Source organism: Gymnodraco acuticeps, unplaced genomic scaffold (genome assembly GCF_902827175.1).
Source record: "Gymnodraco acuticeps unplaced genomic scaffold, fGymAcu1.1, whole genome shotgun sequence".
Classification (NCBI taxonomy): domain Eukaryota; kingdom Metazoa; phylum Chordata; class Actinopteri; order Perciformes; family Bathydraconidae; genus Gymnodraco; species Gymnodraco acuticeps.
The window spans coordinates 390,853-411,470 of NW_022992014.1; the positions used below are offsets into that span (position 1 = coordinate 390,853).

General features: G+C 43.9%; 1 protein-coding gene across 4 annotated transcripts in view; it reads right to left on the reverse strand.

Annotated features, from left to right (window-relative positions):
- Positions 1-6,501: 6,501 nt before the first annotated feature.
- The window catches only part of LOC117536515 (zinc finger protein 239-like), a 50,364-nt gene continuing 36,247 nt past the window's right edge, over positions 6,502-20,618 (reverse strand). For all 4 annotated transcript variants that reach the window (XM_034201418.1, XM_034201416.1, XM_034201419.1 and 1 more), the window contains one exon: positions 6,502-8,153. In XM_034201418.1, the coding sequence (XP_034057309.1) occupies positions 7,257-8,153 (897 nt within the window). In that variant the 3' untranslated portion in view covers positions 6,502-7,256. The remainder of the gene's footprint in view (positions 8,154-20,618) is intronic.

Consider the following 20,618-nt stretch of genomic DNA (forward strand, 5'->3'; position numbering starts at 1 on the left):
CTTTCCCAGATAAAACTTTTCAACAGCTAGGCCTACCTCTTTCAGAACAGGAACTGGAAGCCCTTCCACACGTCTAGAATTATCGGTATCATTCTCGATAGTGTGCTGATGCAAGCTTCACTGCCACCAGACAAGCTGTCCCGCATCAGAACAGCCATAATTACAATTCATGTTATTTATTTAGCGCCTTTCCAAATGTTCAAAGTGCTCTACGTTATACTACATATTAGACTTGTAATACATTCAATACTGATTACTGCCTTCAATTATGGTCTCCCACTGGTAGTCTCTCTAAAAGAGATGTTTTATATTTATAAGGAACAAGCGCTAGCCTTTCTGTCCAAACCTGTCCAAACCTTAAGGCACCATAGGTCACGTTCACACCTGCTTGGTTAGTACTATTGAATCGGTCCCTGTAGCGTTAACCCCTTGATGCGGTTCGTTGGATTGGTGTGGAAGCAGTCCGATACCTCTGCTCCGCTAAAAGAGGTGGTCTCGGGTCGCTCGCTAGTAAACTCCAGAGAGGTTCATTGCTGGTGTGACGCAGTCCGCATCAAAACATGGGAAACAACTATTTGTGCGTCATCGCTTGTTTTGCTATCTATGCTGTGTGCAACATCCAGTAACCTATAGGGTCATGCATTCATTCTGGTGACTGCTTACCTCACTGGTCCCCTGTGTACAGAGAAAAGGCAGTGGTACAATCTCATCAGAGCCACCTGTCATCGGTGAAACCTCCTCACTGCATAAAGTCGCATTTTGTGTTATAATGTTTTTAATGCACGTTGTCTGATTTATAATCCTATGCGCTGGCCGCAGAGTTTGCTGATGCACTCTCCAGATTAACAGCAGTATGAAAATAACCTGCCAATGCTCCATGATGCAGGCTACTGTAGGAATTGCTGGGATCTGCATTTTATCCGCTTGATGTCCCGCCAATTGTTGAAAAAGCATCTCCGTACAATGACTTTAGTTTACAGTTCATAGTCTATTTGAAGTTGCCTGGGTGAACGCAAACCCAACCTTCTGCAAATGAAACGATGTAATACACTTGTGTCTGGTGTAAAGATGCGGACTATTCGGCATGAATGCAATCTTAGAGATGGTTATTGCTCAGATCTTTGGTCCTTAGCCCCTCTGCGACGAGTGGAATGTTATGTTCATTCTTTTATAATGACCTTGCGGTGTCCTCAGATCCTCTCTAGTTACTCACAGATGCTGCACCTTCTGCTGGTTCGGGGGATTTCACAATGAGTGGTTTGCCCCACCAGCTTGCCATGCCCTTCGTTCAACCAAATGACTCTGGATCTACACGTCAAGCCCCTCAAGGATTTCCCATATTCTGCTGTTGAGATCTTCATATGAAGTGAATACTTAAAACGAAAGTTAATTGAGATCATGGTATGAAGTGAATACTTAAAAAACGAAAGTTAATTATAAAATCATACATGATCAATCATATTCTTGTATAAACCCATAATGAGAATGCTTCTTGACGGTTTTTGAATATGTATCTATGCTTACAATTTTTTCTGTTGCTATTTTGATAACTTTGCGTTTTGAAAAGAGGGTGTTGTGAGTTTTCATAGTATGTTTAATACTTAAAAACGAAAAGTTAGTTATAATCAAATATAATCAATTATATTCTTGTATAACCCACAATGAAAATGCTTCATATTTTAGGTTTTCTATAGTTACAGTATAAACAAAACAAAGTGGTATGTTTAGGTTGAGTTTTCTTCCTCTCCTCTGGCAGCAGTCCACAGGGGGGGGGGGGGGGGGGGGCTTCACACTAAGGAGACACATTAAGAGGCCAAAGAGAGTTCATGTCCTTTTCACCCTAACATGAGAGGAGGAGTTTTGTTTTTTTGGGTTTAGGATCCAGTTTTTTTAGCATAAAGAGACTGGTTTTTTGAGAGAGCGCGAGAGAGGGGGGGAGACCCCTGGTAGACTCTCTCCGGGTAGGCTGTGTGCTTCAGAGCTGGGTAACTAGCTCTCGGTATTTGGTTCTGTCAGACGGGGTAAATATCTCTCGATTTTCTTGGTTGTTGGCTGAGTGGAATGATTTGATGAAAGATGTGTTTGGGAATATTATAACCGCGACCTGTAAGGATCTTCCTTCGAACTCTTGGCGGATGGGTATGTGTTTTTGACAGGTTAATCCGCCGTCTGTGTCGAAAGATGTGTTTGGGAATATTATAACCGCGACCTGTAAGGATCTTCCTTCGAACTCTTGGCGGATGGGTATGTGTTTTTGACAGGTTAATCCGCCGTCTGTGTCGGAAGATGTGTTTGGGAATATTATAAACCGCGACCTGTAAGGACCTTCCTTCGAACTCTTGGCGGATGGGTATGTGTTTTTGACAGGTTAATCCGCCGTCTGTGTCGGAAGATGTGTTTGAGAATATTATAACCGCGACCTGTAAGGATCTTCCTTCGAACTCTTGGCGGATGGGTATGTGTTTTTGACAGGTTAATCCGCCGTCTGTGTCGGAAGATGTGTTTGGGAATATTATAAACCGCGACCTGTAAGGACCTTCCTTCAAACTCTTGGCGGATGGGTATGTGTTTTTGACAGGTTAATCCGCCGTCTGTGTCGGAAGATGTGTTTGAGAATATTATAACCGCGACCTGTAAGGATCTTCCTTCGAACTCTTGGCGGATGGGTATGTGTTTTTGACAGGTTAATCCGCCGTCTGTGTCGGAAGATGTGTTTGGGAATATTATAAACCGCGACCTGTAAGGACCTTCCTTCGAACTCTTGGCGGATGGGAATGTGTTTTTTTAAGTGTTAATCCGCCGTCTGTGTCGGAAAAAAAACGGTATGAAACTGATGTGAATTAATTGATGAATGGAAAGTTGAATGCGCTTTTTATTGTCACCGGTCTTTTTACGAGGAAATACCTCTAAATTCTATCGGGAGAATTTTAAAATGTCACAACTGAAATGGGCAGTTGAAATTAAAACATTTTGGTAATAAATGTAAGACTGTGAATTAAAGTTTCATTTGAACATGATCACAGCACGGTGTTTTTGTTAGTATGATTATAATGTTGTGAGAGAGAAGGAAAAAACCCTGTATTAGTTTGGACCTATTTTTCTTCAAATAAACTGACTCCCACCTGTTGGATTGGGATCCTTTAAAAGACACCTGTGCCCTCCTCTCCTGCGTCAAAGGTAAGATTGCACCCTGCCACACACACTTAGGTAGGAGCACACTCCATTTACTGATATCAAAATCCTTCGGGATCGCTTAAACAGATTAAAAGAGAGTTGTCTGAATTGAAACAGCAGTTAATTGAACCTGGTTCTTCGGGGGGGGTTAGGAAGAGGTGAGATCTTGCTGACGTTGGTGGATCTGAGCCAAGCAGCAAACTTACATAGACTCAATAATCTTCGGAAAGGTCAATTAGGAGGTCAGAATAATTTACCGGAATAAATTATCAGGACCTCTCAAAACTCTAAACACTGCTTCCAACCAAGAGCATGATTCAAAGCATACAATTCAGCTTGGTACTTTATCTTCTTCTGTCCCTCCTCTGTGTACTTGTGCAATAGATATAATAGTCGTTCATGCATTATATATAATTGTATTTTCATTCGAATCCTGCAATCTTCAAGTGCTAAGTATTAAGCCACGCTAGAGTTCATTAATTTGCTCCTCAAGGGCCTTAAGAAGGCACGTCCTCCACGCAATGATAAAGACTGGCAAAGGGGTTTCACTATACATTGATAAACGTCAGATGCAGTTGTTACAGCTTTCTATTGGTTTCTCAGGTGGTGAATATACACAGACCTCTCACCTTTTAATCCTCAGCATAATATCACCCTTACTGAATTAACGTTGAAGATCAAATATACACAGTTTTGAAACATTCAATGTCTGACAGTTCTGTCTGGGGAGTCAAGGAACCCTGAATAATCATTGCTAAAACTAACACTGTTTTCTTTGTCCTTTATCTTCCATGCTGAACTTCTCGCATCATTGCCCTCTGACACATGGGTCGGCACCCATGTTTATTCGATGGCTGCAAACCCAACGACGAGGGTTCTCCTCCAAGCTGCGCGATCTCTGCCTAAGCTGCGACCTGCCCCCAGATCGCTATTCCCACTGTTTAAGAATCTGCACAGCCACAACCGCAGCTCTATATCCGCCTACCTCAACCCTGAGTATCCTGGACCGTCGGTCATCTTCTGCCCACCAGCGCTATATCGTGCCTCACAGGGATGAGATCCTTTCAGCACAAACAACCATGAGCTCTTGCACTACTCGATGATGAGTAAACGTTCAAATATGTATATCTGTAGAATTCTGTTATTGCATACCAGGTGGTTGCTGGGTTAGATTATATTTATTTCATTATAGTATATTCCCCTCATAGCTGCATGCTTGGGGGGGAAAGCTCATTGTCGCTGCCTCAAAGACCTAGACACAGCAGTCTTGATAGGTAGTATATTCCCCTCAAAGCCGCGGTGCTTAAGGGGGGATGGCTTTTCGGGCTGTTCCCGGGCCTTCACATAGCAGTTTCACTAGGTAGTATATTCCCCTTAAATCCGTGGTGCTTAAGGGGGATGGCTTTTCGGGCTGTTCCCAGGCCTTCACATAGCAGTCACTAGGTAGTATATTACCCTCAAAGCCGTGGTGCTTAATGGGGATGGCTTTTCGGGCTGTTCCCGGGCCTTCACATAGCAGTTTCACTAGGTAGTGTATATAGGTAGTATATTCCTCTCCAAGCCACTGTGCTCAGGGAAGAATCGGCTCTGGGCTATTCCTCAGGCCTACACATAGCAGTCTCACTAAGTAGTATATTCCCCTTAAAGCCGATGTGCTTAGGGGGAATGGCCACATGGCAGCTCGCCAGGCCCTCTACTTATCAGTCTTACATCACCAGCGTCAGGCTCGGGCTACGCAGTTTTGGGGGATAGTATCTAATCTCCATGCAGTTTTGGGGGTTAGTTATTTAATCATCACTCATCGTGCTATGTATATCTATGGAGTGATGATGCCCGAGCCTAGTCGCCAAACTCAACTATATGCTGCTTCTAATAAACATGTTAAAGGAACACGTGAGTTGTCTGACTGAAATGAGGCGAAGCCTGCGAGCTAGTTCAGGCAGTCAACTCGAGCACTTATGCTGCATTCATACATAACGCCCCCTTGCCACTCTACAACCAACCAAACAGAGTCTCCTTAATATGCCGCTCTATTTAACCTGCAGATCTCTCTCCATGCATTGCTTGCTGCTGCTATGCCGCAGCTACCTCTACGTCGCTGCTGCTTGCCTGCTGCCACTGCTGTGTTCACTTGCTATTGCTGCGTTCATGTTCCTGCTGCTGTGTTTCATGTTGCTGCTGCTTGCCTGCCCCACCACCACCCCAGCTTCCACCCCAGCTTCCACCTGTAGGCTCGGGGGTTAGTTATTTAATCATCACTCATCGTGCTATGTATATCTATGGAGTGATGATGCCCGAGCCTAGTCGCCAAACTCAACTATATGCTGCTTCTAATAAACATGTTAAAGGAACACGTGAGTTGTCTGACTGAATTAGCACTAAGCGAAAGAGTGCTAACGCACTTAGCACATAACTCACAGCAGAAATATGTTATACTTCACCGAATCTGCACAAACAAGATATCATATTAAAGCTGATATTCCACAGATTCCAGAGGTATACTTATCATCACTGAGCGACCAAAACTTGTGGCAGCAAAGGCGAAACCAGACAACACAAAACTTAGCTTTACGGGGCCAAAATGGCAAATACATCTTACCTTTGCTTTTGTCTGATAAAAAGTTGTGTTCAATGGCATTAAAATGCATTAAAACGCTGCTGAAGGTTAATCCAATGTCTCTGTGTCCCTTTGAAATGATCAATGATAATCCATCATCATATTTATGGCAATAAACCTAGTTTTCAGAGCGTAACATAGCTTTTAGTTTGGGCAAGCTGCGTGCACATCACTTTCACTCCTCAATGGTAATGTGTAGGTGGATTTAGGAACTTCCCCCTTGATTCTATTGGCTATAACGATTAAAAAGAGGTGTCAATCACCAAAATCGACCAATGGGTTCCAGAGAAACCGCAAATACACCCAAATGACCCAAGAGGTGTTTTTTTCTTTCTAAACCTCTCTAAAGAGGTCAAATGTAACTTGTTTTGCATTCATCTTGATTCTGACTTTTCTAAATCCAACTCACAGGTTTATCATTGCTTTGAGAAAAAAGATTATTAATTTACCCCTTTTAGAAGTGAAGATATAGTCATTTTTTCTGGGAATGTCATTTTCGAGCCTGAGACCTGAAAAACAGGTTTGGGGCTTAACAGGTTATCAGGACAACTACTCTGAGTTACAAAGAATATTTTTCCTTAAAATTAAAGTTTCAGTGACACATTTCATCCAGCTGTCAGCGGCCCTAAAACAAGGGAATTACATGTTTATAATGCGCTGAAAAACACAAAAAATATGCAGGGATGTGAGTCTGTTTCTAAGGCCTTTTTTATTTTGTTACATTATGATAATTTAAACAAAAGAGAACAGAATCAAACTGAAAACATCAGGAATATTTTCTAGATACAGTCATCATATACATTTTTTAGACCAGAACAGACTGCCAACTCAACAGGAACTATCAAAACATCCCAATGAAAGTTTAAAGGTGGGGTATGTTATATTCCATGGAATGCTCTTAACATCCCGATAGCAATGAATATATTAAATGCTTTGACAATAAATACATTAAAAAATTTCATCTGTGGCAGCCGATAGCAATATAAAAAGCACAACCAATTATTTTAGCCGGCCCGGCTAAAATAACTGGATGGCCACCTGCCTGCCTGAATTCCATCTGTGCACAAACTTATCTCGTGCCCTCATTGGTCATGTGCGCGTGTGTGTGTGTTGGAGGAGGGGCTTTGTAAGGAAGTCTGAAGGAAGAGGCGGATTTTTTCCGGTTGTGTACTTTCAAATTCTAGTGCACTCGAGCTGGTTTCTCCAAAATGACATACCCCACCTTTAAGTCATTTTATTAAGCAAACAGATTATTCAAGAAACTAACGGATGCAGCTTAACAAGGCTAGCAGTTTAATCCTGGACATATAATATTTTTATAAAAGGAATAACAAGACTATTAAAAAACCATGATTTGAATTATATCGGGAGGAACAGCATCTCTGTGGCCTTGTTTTGGCATAGTGTGAACGCTGGTTTGAACATAAAAAAACTGTTGGTCAGATTTAGGAAAATACATGATGGGTTAGGGAGAAAACAGCATCTCTTCACACCAGTACGGTTTCTCTCCATGATGAATACGTTGATGTGTTTTCCGAGCACCTGATGTCGTGAACTTTAGCCCACACTCTTCACAGCTGTACGGTTTCTCTCCAGTGTGAATACGTTGATGTGTTTTGAGATGAACTGATTGAGTGAAAGTTTGCCCACACTCTTCACAGCTGTACGGTCTCTCTCCTGTGTGAACTCGTTGATGTGTTTTGAGAGCACTTGATGTCTTGAACTTTAGCCGACACTCTTCACAGCTGTACGGTTTCTCTCCAGTGTGAACACGTTGATGTGTTTTGAGAGCACCTGATTGAATGAACGTTTTCCCACATTCTTCACAGCTGTACGGTTTCTCTCCTGTGTGAACACGTTGATGTGTTTTGAGAGCACTTGATTGAGTGAACGTTTTCCCACATTGTTCACAGCTGTAAGGTTTCTCTCCTGTGTGAACGCGTTGATGTGTTTTGAGACCACCTGATGCCGTGAACGTTTGCCCACAATCTTCACAGCTGTACGGTTTCTCTCCAGTGTGAACACGTTTATGTGTTTTGAGAGCACCTGATGTCGTAAACGTTTGCCCACACTCTTCACATCTGTACGGTTTCTCTCCCGTGTGAATGCGGTGATGTGTTTTGAGATCACTTGATTGAATGAATGTTTTCCCACATTCGTCACAGCTGTGCGGTTTCTCTCCAGTGTGAATGCGGTGATGTGTTTTGAGTTGATCAGATTTCTTGAATGTTTTCCCACACTCTTTACAGCTGTACGGTTTTTCTCCAGTATGAATACGCCAGTGGAGCTTTAAATCTCCAGATGTTGTAAAGGATTTATCACATTGCTGACAGCTGTGATGTCTTGCTCTTCCTTTCGGTTTCTAAAACAGACGGGCAGAGAAAGAGAGAAAATAAATCATAAAGCATAAATACATATACAGTTAACACAAGAAAAACTCACTTATACAAACTTTCAGTTAACAAAATACTACTTGTACTAACTGTTTGTGATTATTAAATTGGTATTATATTTGATAGAGTAATACAGCAACATGGTGTGGGACTCGAGTCACATGACTTGACGCGAGTCTGACTCAAGTCGCATATTTTTGGACTTGAGACTTGCTTGACTAACATTGATAAAAGACTCTACTTCACTTTGACTTTATTCATGACTTGAGACTTGACTTAGGCTTGAGACAGATGACTCGAAAGGACTTTACCTTTTAAAATAAAAATGTTTTCATTTGTTTTCTTATTGACCTCTGAAGAACCAGCACCTTACCGTGGTAGAGAGGTTTGTGTGCCCTGATGAACCTGGGGGCTGTGTTGTCTGAAACCTTGTGTTCCTGGTACGGTCTCCCATGGCAAATTGGTCTCAGGCAAGGGGCCAGACTAAGATCGGTTCAAAAGACCTCATGAAAGACGACACAGGAAGTGAGGATACCTGGCCCAGAGGAAGCCCGGGGTCCCCTTCTGGAGCCAGGCCCAGAAGGAGGACTCGTCGGCGAGCGTCTGGTGGCCAGGCTTGCCACGGAGCTTCTCCGTCCCGCGGGCCCACCACCTACGGGAAACAGCAATGGGGTCGAGTGCACTGCCAGAAGGGTGGCAGTGAAAGCAGAGGGTCTCAACGGACCAGACCCGAGTGACAGAAGCTGGCTTTGGGGACGTGGAACGTCACTGTCAACTCTGACTGTTGTGTGTGCTTATGCACCAAACAGCAGTTCAGAGTATACAGCCTTCTTCGAGACCCTGGAAAGAGTCCTGTATGGGGCTCCTGAAGGGGACTCTTTAATCTTGCTGGGAGACTTCAACGCACATTAGGGCAATGATAGAGACACTTGGAGGGGCGTGATTGGGAGGAACGGCCCCCCTGATCTGAACCGGAGTGGTGGTTTGTTACTGGACTTCTGTGCAAGTCATGGATTGGCCATAACGAACACCATGTTCGAACATAAGGATGCTCATAAGTGTACGTAGTACCAGAGCACCCTAGGCAGAAGGTCCATGATCGATTTCGTTATCGTATCATCGGACCTGAGGCCGTATGTTTTGGACACTCGGGTAAAGAGAGTGGCGGAGTTGTCAACTGATCACCATCTGGTGGTGAGTTGGGTCGAGTGGCGGGGGAAGTCTCTGGACAGATCTGGTAAGCCCAAACGTGTAGTTCGGGTGAACTGGAAGCGTCTGGAGGAGGCCTTCAACTCACACCTCCGGCGGAGCTTTTCGGGCATTCCTGTGGAGGTTGGGGACATTGAACCAGAGTGGGCGGTGTTCAAAGCCTCTATTGCCGAAGCCGCGGCAGGGAGCTATGGTGTCAGGGTCTTAGGTGCCTCAAGGGACGGTAACCCTCAAACCTCCTGGTGGACACCGGTGGTCAGGGAAGCCATCCGACTGAAGAAGGAGGCCTTCAGGGATTTGTTATCCCGGGGGACTCCCGAGGCAGTTGCAAGGTACCGACAGGCCCGAAGGGCAGCAGCCTCAGCCGTGGCCGAGGCAAAGCAGCGGGTGTGGGAGAAGTTTGGAGAAGACATTGAAAAGGACTTTCGGGCGGCACCAAAGTTGTTGTGGAAAACTGTGCGACACCTCAGGAGGGGGAAGCAGTGAACCATCCAAGCTGTGTACAGTAAGGATGGGACGTTGTTGAACTCAAATGATGGAGTGTTAGGGCGTTGGAAGGAACACTTTGAGGAACTCCTGAACCCGACAACTCCGCCCTCTATGTTAGAGGCAGAGCCTTAGTATGACGGGGGATCAACACCAATCTTCCGGGAGGAGGTCACGGAGGTCGTCAAACAACTCCACAGTTGCAAAGCCCCGGGGTGGATGAGATCTGCCCAGAAATGCTGAAGGCTCTGGGTGTTGAGGGACTGTCATGGTTGACACGTCTCATCAACATTGCGTGGAAGTCGGAAACAGTACCGAAGGAGTGGCAGACCGGGGTGGTGGTTGCCCTTTTCAAAAAGGGGGATCGGAGGGTGTGTTCCAATTACAGAGGCATCACACTACTCAGCCTCCCCGGGATAGTTTACTCTTAGGTACTCGAAAGGAGGGTCAGGCCGATTGTCGAACCTCAGATTGAGGAGGAACAATGCGGATTCCGTCCTGGTCGTGGAACGACGGATCAGCATTTTACTCTCGCAAGGATCCTGGAGGGGGCCTGGGAGTATGCTTATCCGGCAGAGATGGGGACTCGAGTTTGTGACTCGGACTTGAGTCGCACTTAAGTCGCACACACATAGACTTCAGACTTGACTTGGACTCCTACTCAAAAGACTTCGGACTCGACTTGGACTCGTGTTTTGGGACTCGTGAACAATCATTGTGTTTTCTATTTTTGGCGTATTAAAGGTGGGGTAGGGAAGTTTGAGAAACCAGCTCGAGATCGCTAGAATTTGAAAATACACAACCGCAGAAAATCTGCCACTTCCTCACAGAGCCCCTCCTCCAACACACACGAACGCGCACATGACCAATGAGGGCACGAGATAAGTTTGTGCCCCGATGGGAGGCTGACAGGCAGGTAGGTCATCCAGTTACTTTAGCCGGGCCGGCTATCGGGATGTTAAGAGCATTCCATGGAATATAACAAAAAGTGTATCTCGAGCCGGTTTCTCAAAATTACCTACCCCACCTTTAACATTAACATCATGGTCACACCATGGCGACCGGCGGGACACCTGCAGCTGTACCGCTTGTAATTAGGTTCAACTATAAAAACTTCGAACAAAACGCCGGCGGCACCAACAAAAGGAGCGCACACTGCAAAGTCTGCAATATTAAAATCAAGGATGCTGGTGCAACAACGTCAAATTTCATCAGGCACTTGAAAACTCACCCGGAGTGGTCAGTCACATTAACGCATATGGACGGTTAGCAAACATGTTTAGCTCAGCATCAGCTATATAATGTTAACTTAGCTTGCTACTAGCTTTGTAACTGAATATTTGAAAAGATGAGTGAATGTTTGCTTGTCACACTTGTTTGCGTTGAGTGGCGTTGACATCCAACTCTTGACATGACATAAAAAAGGTCGGTAACGTTAATCATTACGTTCCGCTGCCACGTAGAAAAATACATAGTTACATACATAAATACATCTGTCGGTTTATAGGCAGGTTACAGGTTTATTGTTGACCACGTAACGTTAATGTTACAGGTTTATCAGGTTACCATTACACTGGGTTTGAGTGAGAGGATAGAGGAATATGTTTATTTATAGTAGACTTAAAGATGTAATTAGAGACCCAGTGTAATTAAACAATACGGTTGCAGAGGTCAAATTTTAACATTTTTGTCCACTGGCCAAATGGCTAGCCTAGTGAATGTTGAAATGTTACCAGCCACTCAATAGATTGCCATTGTTATTTGTGGCTGGTGCGTGCAACATACAGTACCAGCCACTTGCATGATTTACCAGCATTTGGCTGGTAAATGGTGTTAATGGTAGATATCTCTTTTGGAACAGGTCATGTTTTAATATCACCAGTTCAGTATATTTCAGACAATATTGCAGCAATAGTTTTTTAGTTGCAAATGGCACAGAACAAATGTATACTTTTAAGTACTTTTAACACAGTTTCCCTGCGGGGGATTAATAAAGTATTTGTGATACTGATTTCTGATTCTGAAGTGTTTTGCTTATAAGTTGTTTGCATTTAGCTAAAGTGTGATGTTTTTCCTCATATTGCATTGCAATAGCCTGTTTAAAGTGATCATATAACAAACAACTAATCAGTACTGATACTGTATGCTAATAGATATAGGAGTGATAATGATACAGTAAATGCTTTGAATTTCTTAGATATAGCTGTGCAGTATTCTTAACAGACTGGATAGCAGCAGACAATAGAAGGCTTATTACAACCAGAAGAGACATGAGACTTTTTTTTTTAGAGACTTGAGACTTGACTTGGACTCGTGACCAAAGACTTGAGACTTGATCAAGTCTCACCCCACAAAGACTTGAGACTTGACTTGGACTCGTGACCAAAGACTTGAGACTTGACTTGGACTTGCAAAAAAAGACTTGTGAACATCTCTGTTATCCGGTCTACATGTGTTTTGTAGACTTGGAGAAGGTTTATGACAGAGTTCCCAGGGAGTTACTGTGGGAGGTGCTGCAGGAGTATGGGGTTAGGGGGTCTCTACTCAGGGCCATCCAATCTCTCTACTCCCAAAGTGAGAGCTGTGTCCGGGTCCTCAGCAGTAAGTCGGACCCATTTCCAGTGAGGGTTGGCCTCCGCCAGGGCTGCGCTTTGTCACCAATCCTGTTTGTAATATACATGGATAGGATTTTGAGGCGTAGTCATGGGGGAGGGGGTCTGCAGTTCGGTGGACTAAGGATTGCACCACTGCTTTTTGCAGATGATGTGGTTCTAATGGCTTCATCGGTCTGCGACCTTCAGCACTCACTGGATCGGTTCGCAACAGAGTGTGAAGCAGCTGGGATGAGGATCAGCACCTCCAAATCTGAGGCCATGGTTCTCAGCAGGAAACCGATGGACTGTCCACTCCAAGTATGGAATGAGTTCTTACCCCAAGTGAAGGAGTTCAAGTATCTCAGGGTCTTGTTCTCGAGTGAGGGAACAATGGAGCGTGAGATGGGCCGGAGAATCGGAGCAGCGGGAGCGGTACTGTAATTGCTTTACCGCACCATTGTGACGAAAAGAGAGCTGAGCCAGAAGGCAAAGCTCTCTTTTTACCGGGCCATTTTCGTTCCTACCCTCACCTATGGTCATGAAGGATGGGTCATGACAGAAAGAACGAAATCGCGGATACAAGCGGCCGAGATGGGTTTTCTCCGCAGGGTGGCTGGCGTCTCCCTTAGGGATAAGGTGAGAAGTTCAGTCATCCGGGAGGGACTCGGCTCCTCCTTCACGTGGAAAGGAGCCAGTTGAGGTGGTTCAGGAACCTATTAAGGATGCCACCTGGGTGCCTCACTAGGGAGGTGTTTCAGGCACGTCCAGCTGGGAAGAGACCGAGGGGTAGCGCCTTGGGATCCCCCAGCCCTGCGACCCGACCACGGATAAGCGGGAGAAGATGGATGGATGGTTTTCATATTGTATGAACCCCTAAAGGGCAATGGGAAAAAAAAGAGAGAGAGAGACGAGAAAGTTACCGGTGCGCCAAGTAGGAAGTGGAGCGCACAGGAGACAACCGTGTCATTGCAGACTGTTATTCTTATGTGGGGAAATAGCAGTACATACATTATTTGAGATATATTTCGAACTCGGACTTCATTTTAGGGATATTTTGACCAGAGGTGTAGAGCTGTTTGTTTAAGCACTGGATCGGCAAAACAGGAGAGTCTGTAAACCAGTCTGCCTTGATCTATGAATTCATGTCCGTGGGAAGGAAAACCTCCTTCACTTCATGAAATCTCTACAGCACCAGGAGGCAGAAACGTGCAACTCAGCAGAATCTGAGAAGAGTAGCACCAGCTGCAAAAAGCTGTGCATTTTATTGTTTACTTCACTGTGTTTACCTTCATTAGAACAGCTAAAGAGCGACTGCAGGCTGCTACGTTTTAACCACACACCCCTCTGCTTAGGGATGACTTATTAAAGGTGCGAAGGAGATGGCCGGCCAGGTACTGGCATCATGTTTTTCTTCTCACTCTAGGGGTGTTGCTTCACAAGTCTGTTCCGAGTGAACAATATTATATCTGATACAGCTGGTAGATATTTGGTGATACAAGGCACTATGTTAAAATAAATCATCACCTTGGTGAATGTCTATGGCCCAAATGACGACAGTCCCGCTTTTTTTGAGAATCTGTTTTTAATGGTTGCATCCCTCCCAGGCAAAGTAATAGGCGCATTCACAGCGCAGTACTTTTCCCACAAAGGTTCATGAGAACTTAGTTCATGAGAACTCTTTAGTTCTCATGAACTAAGTACAGATCGCGTTCACACCGGAATAAGTCCCTGGGGGAGGATTAGGCAAATGAAGCCGCTGACGTCACTTCTTCTTCTTCTTCTGCTTTGGGTTTACTGGCAGGCCGCAAACCACTTCACGGCGTATACTGCCGCCCAAAGTCCCCGGCCGGAAGTCCCCGGAGTTGGGGACTGGCTTCAGTAGAAGCTGCTGGGACTCCCAGCAGCTTCTACTGAAGCCTTCCGAGTAAATCGCCAGAACGCCGACACCTCCTCATCTCCACCGCTCCCATGTTTTATTTTGTGTTGCCATAAGTTAGTCTCTCTGCTTTTCTGCGCTGGGCTAATGCTAATAATGCTAATGCGAGGATAATAAAATGGCGGCTTCACAAAACTTTTTGGGAGTTTTACGGGGCGTGGTTTTCAATCCGCCCAGCCAATCAGACATAGGAACCTTTTTCTCCCACGAAAGTCCCTGCTCTCTAGCAGGGACGGAAAAGGGGATGAAAAGAACTATATCGGAACTAAAGTGGGAAAAGTACTGCGGTGTGAATGCGCGTAACGATGGCAGGTGACTTCAACTGCACTCTATCCCAAAACTTGATCGTTCATCTTTGTTGAAATTAGAAATGCACAGTGGGCAATAATTACAGACCCGTTGTAAATTAATATTTGTTTCGTTCTATAAGAGGCTTTATCAATCTGATTATCCATTGAATTCGGTAAGTCAAAACACTCTCCTAGATGGGCTGTATTTTCCCAATATTTCTGTAGAAACAAAACTCGCAATGAATAGGGAACTGAACTTCAAAGATATTTCCAATGCCATTCTTAACATGAAAGGTGGTAAGGCTGCAGATCAAAACGGCTTTGTTATAAATCCTCAAGGATTCCATAAAGTAAGGAGACAAGGCCATTTTGTCACTCGATGCAGGAAAGGCGTTTGACAGAGTCGAATGGCCCTATCTGCTAGAAGTGCTTAAGCGCTTTGTTCTTGATGACACATTTCTAAAATGGATTAAAATTATATTTGTTGATTCGTCCGCAGTAGTATTAACCAATTATTGTATTTCACAACTGTTTAAGCTCTTTCACGGCACGAGACAAGGCTCTCATATTTCACCTCTACTTTTTGTGATAGCTATGGAGCCGTTGGCAATAGCCATACGATCACACCCTTTGATTTATGATATTAAGACAGGTGGCCTAGAGCCAGGGGCGGATCTACGGGGGGGCAAGGGGGGCAGCTGCCCCCCCCCACTGTAGAGCCTTGCCCCCCCAGCTGCCCCCCTAACGTTTGTTTCCCTAAAACTGTACTAAAACAAACCTACACTATTTCCACAAGCTTCTCAAGCAACAAAACAAGCATTACATTAGTTAAAAGTGAATCATTTTAAATATAATTTTAGGCCCGTTAAAAACGCAGCTACGGCCCTGCATTAAACTGCGGAGCAGCGTTCACACAGACCGCGGCTCACACCGCTGCAGAGAGGGAGCGAGCTGTCCCAGCACCTATGGATCAGCTTCCCCTGGGAGCATTTCCCTTTCCATTAGTTTTGTTTTTACTAAGGACGAGAGCTTGAAAATAAATATTAATAAAACGCTGCCGTTTGAATCGATAGCGTTTAACAGACGGGCGCTGTTTGGGGCGTTACGTTACAAAATACTACGCAGACAGCGTTAGCTGGGAGATCGATCACTTTGCTAAACTACGCTGTAGCCTACTATTACATCCACGTAAACTACACATCACAGCCATGAGGCCAGATCAATGAAACCAGGATACATCCTTTACTGTAAAAACTGGATCCAAACACATCTGCCTGTGTGCGCTTGATCAATACTTTCTGATGTTATATGATATGCTACATATTAGCTAGGCTACATGGCCCTAACACGTAAAGTTATACAAGCATTTGTACCAGTGCTTTTCACAAGTAGACTCTTGCAGGCCAGAGTATAGGAGTGATTCAACAACAACACAAATACATATGAGAAGTGATCAGGACGAACAGAAAGAGGAAAAGGAAAAGAGAGTTCACTGAAGAGACCAGGAGGGTCAGAGCAGGAGGAAGAGGAGGAGATGAAGAGACCAGGAGGGTCAGAGCAGGAGGAGGAGATGAAGACATTAGTGAAGAAGAAGAAATGTATGTGAGGAATAAAGATGAAGTGTCAGAAAAAGGGACAGAAGCAGGGATCAGGAGGCAGATGAAACTCCAGCTGGACCACATGGTATGTTCTTATTCTCCTTACATATTCCATTACAGCAGCACAATCTAGCAGCTCTTAGTATTGACAAATATTGATTGAAATGTGTTGCTGCACAGGTCACCTTCAGCTCTCTGAAGAGATGGGTGATGTAATTTGTGTACTTAATTATAAATTGAAATATTGAGCTTGTCAATCTTAATCTGAAAATACAAAAACTGAAATATAGGTAAGAGAAGAAACGGACACTTTGGTGATGTAATTCCCTCAATGCAGATCACACATGGACTGATCCATTATTTTAATAGGAGGGTAAATGGTATGGCGTGACGGGGTTGAAACAAACTGAGGGACAATATTGCAATTTCATAGATAATTCAAGTATTTTTTCAGAATTTATTTTTGATCAGTTAAAGTTGACAAGCATGTGATTATATTAGCAGCAACATTTTGGGATAATTGGCCATTTTGATTTGTTTGATATTAAATTAATATGTAATAATGTTTAGTGAGGACATGCAAATATGTCTGTCTAATACTAAGAAAACCAATTTTTTAAAAACGAAATATATATTTAGTTTGACATTGTAATGCAAAACAACCTGTTCCATTAATTAATTGCTTTAAAATACATTTTGTAGTTTCCTTTCATTTAAAATGGTTGAGGTAAGCTTGGGGGACTCAAAGGGCACCTGATTGTTTGTCTGAACACCTTGTTTCTCTTGTGCATTAAGAACACTTGTGTTCGGACATGAATTAACAATAAATAGGTTATATACAGTATAAAATACCACGTACTGTCCGCCCTCCTATGCCACCCTGGCATGACCTCTTGCCCCCCCTTTGCCCCCCCATGTAAAATGTTCTAGAACCGCCACTGCCTAGGGCAGCGGTTCTCAAACTGTGGTCCGCGGGTACTGCAGGTGGTCCGTGGAAAAAAGCTAAATAAAATCCACTTTTTATTATCAAGGCTTTTCAGGGACCACCTCATATGTGACTTGCTCTATCAATCAGTCGCATTGACCCGAATCACACATTTTGAGTTGTATACACTGTTGGAAAGAGGAGATTCCTAGCTTTTAATGATATCAGGATTGTTTTTGTACTCCAAATATCAAGCAAAATATGCAGAGTCGCCGTAAGGGGTGAAAAGTTAGGATGATTCTAAGGGCCTGTGACTGAAAGGGGCCCAAACAATCTTAGAACATTCAGAAAAAAATGTTTAAGTAACCTTTCATCATTCATCAATAATTAACATTAATAGAATGTTATATTGAGAATGTACTCATTAAACTTACGATTCATTTAACTTATTTTCTTCCAAAAGTTAATTATCCAAAGCCTCTGTACACCCCCTTCTATTTACATGTAATGGTTTGGTTCTGCCTCCAACCGTGGTGCTGCACCGGCACTTTCTAGCAGAGAGTGAGAGCATGTGAGCAGGGATGCTAGTACTTACGTGTGTACAATAGCAGCGTTCACACCGCGTACTTTGCAGTACTTAGTGCTGGCACTTAGTGCCCCGGCACTTATTACCCCAGGGCACTAAGTACTGCAAAGTACCAATCGCGTCACTTCGTCTTCTTTTGCTTTGGGTTTACTGGCAGGCTGCAAACAACTTCACAACGTATACTGCCGCCCAAATTCCCGGCCGGAAGTCCCGGCCGGGACTCCCAGCAGCTTCTACTGAAGCCTTCCGAGTAAATTGCCAGAATGCCGACACCTCCTTATCACTCCACCGTTGCCATAAGTTATTCTCTCTCCGTTGGTGCGCGGGGCTAATGCTAATAATGCTAATGCGACAAATACAATGGCGGCTTTACGGGGCGTGGTTTGCAATTTGCCCAGCCAATCAGAACTGGGGCACTTTTTCCCCCCAGGATAGTAGGCATTAAAAATGGGGGTAAAAGTTACCGGCACTAAGTACTCTTTTTGGTGTGAACGCAACATAAGGGGTACTAACAGAACTAAAGGGGAAAAGTACGGGGAAAAGTACTCCGGTGTGAATGCGGCTCATGTCTCAACGACTAACAAAGTCAGGCTTTCAAAAAAGAAAAGAAAGGAGAGAAAGACAAGAGAGAGGGACTAAAGGGCGACAGTATGTCACCCAGTTTTTCAAAAGAAAAGGTGGGTGTGGTCCATGAGTGGTGGAAATGAGTCTGTTAGCTAAGCGTAGTCCATTGTAAATAATATGTTTAATGTTATGTTTTACTAAGCTGACATTAAGTACTGTTAATATCTTCACAGAAAATTAAGAGGTTTTTAATTTCAATGCTCCTTTAGCTGACATTTTGATGAATGTAGGTACATTTTTAGCAGCTATTCATACTAAATCAGTTGTGCCAGGACCAACAGACCCATCTTTAGGCTCAGCAGCCCTGTCCCCCCATAATGCTGAACCTGAACCAGCTTTTCTCCGAACTGAAGGAGGTGAGCAGCATTGTGTTGAATGACATGCCACTTAACATATCTGAAGGGAGACTGGAATACGAAATATATATTTATCAAAACAAAAAGCTAACATCTAATTTCAATTACCATTGGTGAATGAGAGTAATGCACAGCCAGCATGCCCAAAACCGGAAGCTGGGTTACAGTTCTCATACACTATATGAAAACTACTCTTATTGACATAAATGTTGTGATGGATTATCAGTAATCATTTCAAAGTGACAGAGACATTGGATTAACCTTCAGCAGTGTTTATATGCGTTTTAATGCCATTGAACACAACTTTTGATCAGAAAACAGCTAAGAGTATTTGCCGTTTTGGTCACACAGTGATGATACTTATACCATTGGAATCTGTGGAATCTCAGATTTCATATGCGATCTTGTTTGCGCAGATCCGATGAAATATGAAAGATCACTACCGTGAGTTATGTGCTAAGTGCGTAAGAGTTGTGTTTTGTTTAGATGAAAAAATGTCATATTGTCAGGTAGCTGAGTTTCTTCCCGTTAAGTGGGTATAACACATTAATGGTTTGTTAAATGTTAAGAAGCCCTGATACACGGTTTCGTGAATATTGTTGTTTTTTGCCCCCGGGGGCGGGGGCATGGGGTTTAACAGGTTAAACAACTTGTTGCAACAACCTCCTATGTCCACTAGGGATGTGCATCTCCATCACTGAGGCCGATGCGATGCTTATCTCGATACGTTGCCAACGATACGATAAATTAACGATACATTTGAAACACCAGGCGATGCGATACGATACGATTCACCCCTGCGATTTGATTCAACACAGCGATTTGGGGCGATACGATGCAAAATAATGATCAATATGGTACGACAGAGGATTTTTGTTTTATTCCTTATATGCAGCAAATCGTAAATTAACAAAAAAGGGATTTACATATTTGGTTTTCTCTACTAGTACTGCGCATCCCATCATGCTGTGTCTTTCTTACCTTAAAAAACTCTCCAGAGTACAGTACAATTGTATAACACCTCACAGTTAAACAATTTAAGGATGCATTTTCCATGATTAACAATGTGCAAATAAAAACCATCATAGTGCAATGCCCATACAACTGCCAGCCTGATGTGCTTAACACTCATTCTGCTCACCAGTGAGCAGAGAAGAATTTCCTGTGTGTCACGGTTTCTACACGGACCACTATTGCGGTAAGCATGTTGTAACTTACCGGTTGTTGTCACCTCCAGGTATCCTGTGTGCCTGTTCTGTTGCTGATAGCTTATTATCTTAACTTAATTGATCATTTTAAAACTCTTGATCACAGCAACTGCCTGACGTTGTAATCACACGTTACTATAGCTTAAGCACTCACAACTCTCCTTCTCTTAGCGACTGTAACTCCAAAGTTGTCTACACTCTTTTCGGGTTTGCTAACGGTAGCTACTTTAGCTTGATAGCTAGCCATGGCTCTTTCCCCACCCTCGGGTGCTATTTCCTGCTCTAACTGTCTCATGTTTGGTTACTTCCCTACCTCCTTTACTGGTACCGGTACATGTGTTAAATGTAGTATAGTTGTTAGGTTGGAGGCGGGAATCATAGCCATAGAAGCCCGGCTCCGCATCTTAGAAAGTAACTCAGCTACAGTAAAGCCGATGTTAGCCGGTGCGGACCGGCAAAAGGTAGCTCCTATTAGCCGTCCCCCGACAACTCCCGAGCAGCAGGGAGACTGGGTGACTGTTCAGAAGGGGCATAACGCGAAACCCGCAGGTCCCCACCAACCCGTTCACGTATCTAACAGATATTCCCCACTCAGCGAGACACCCGCTGAGAAGCCAACTCT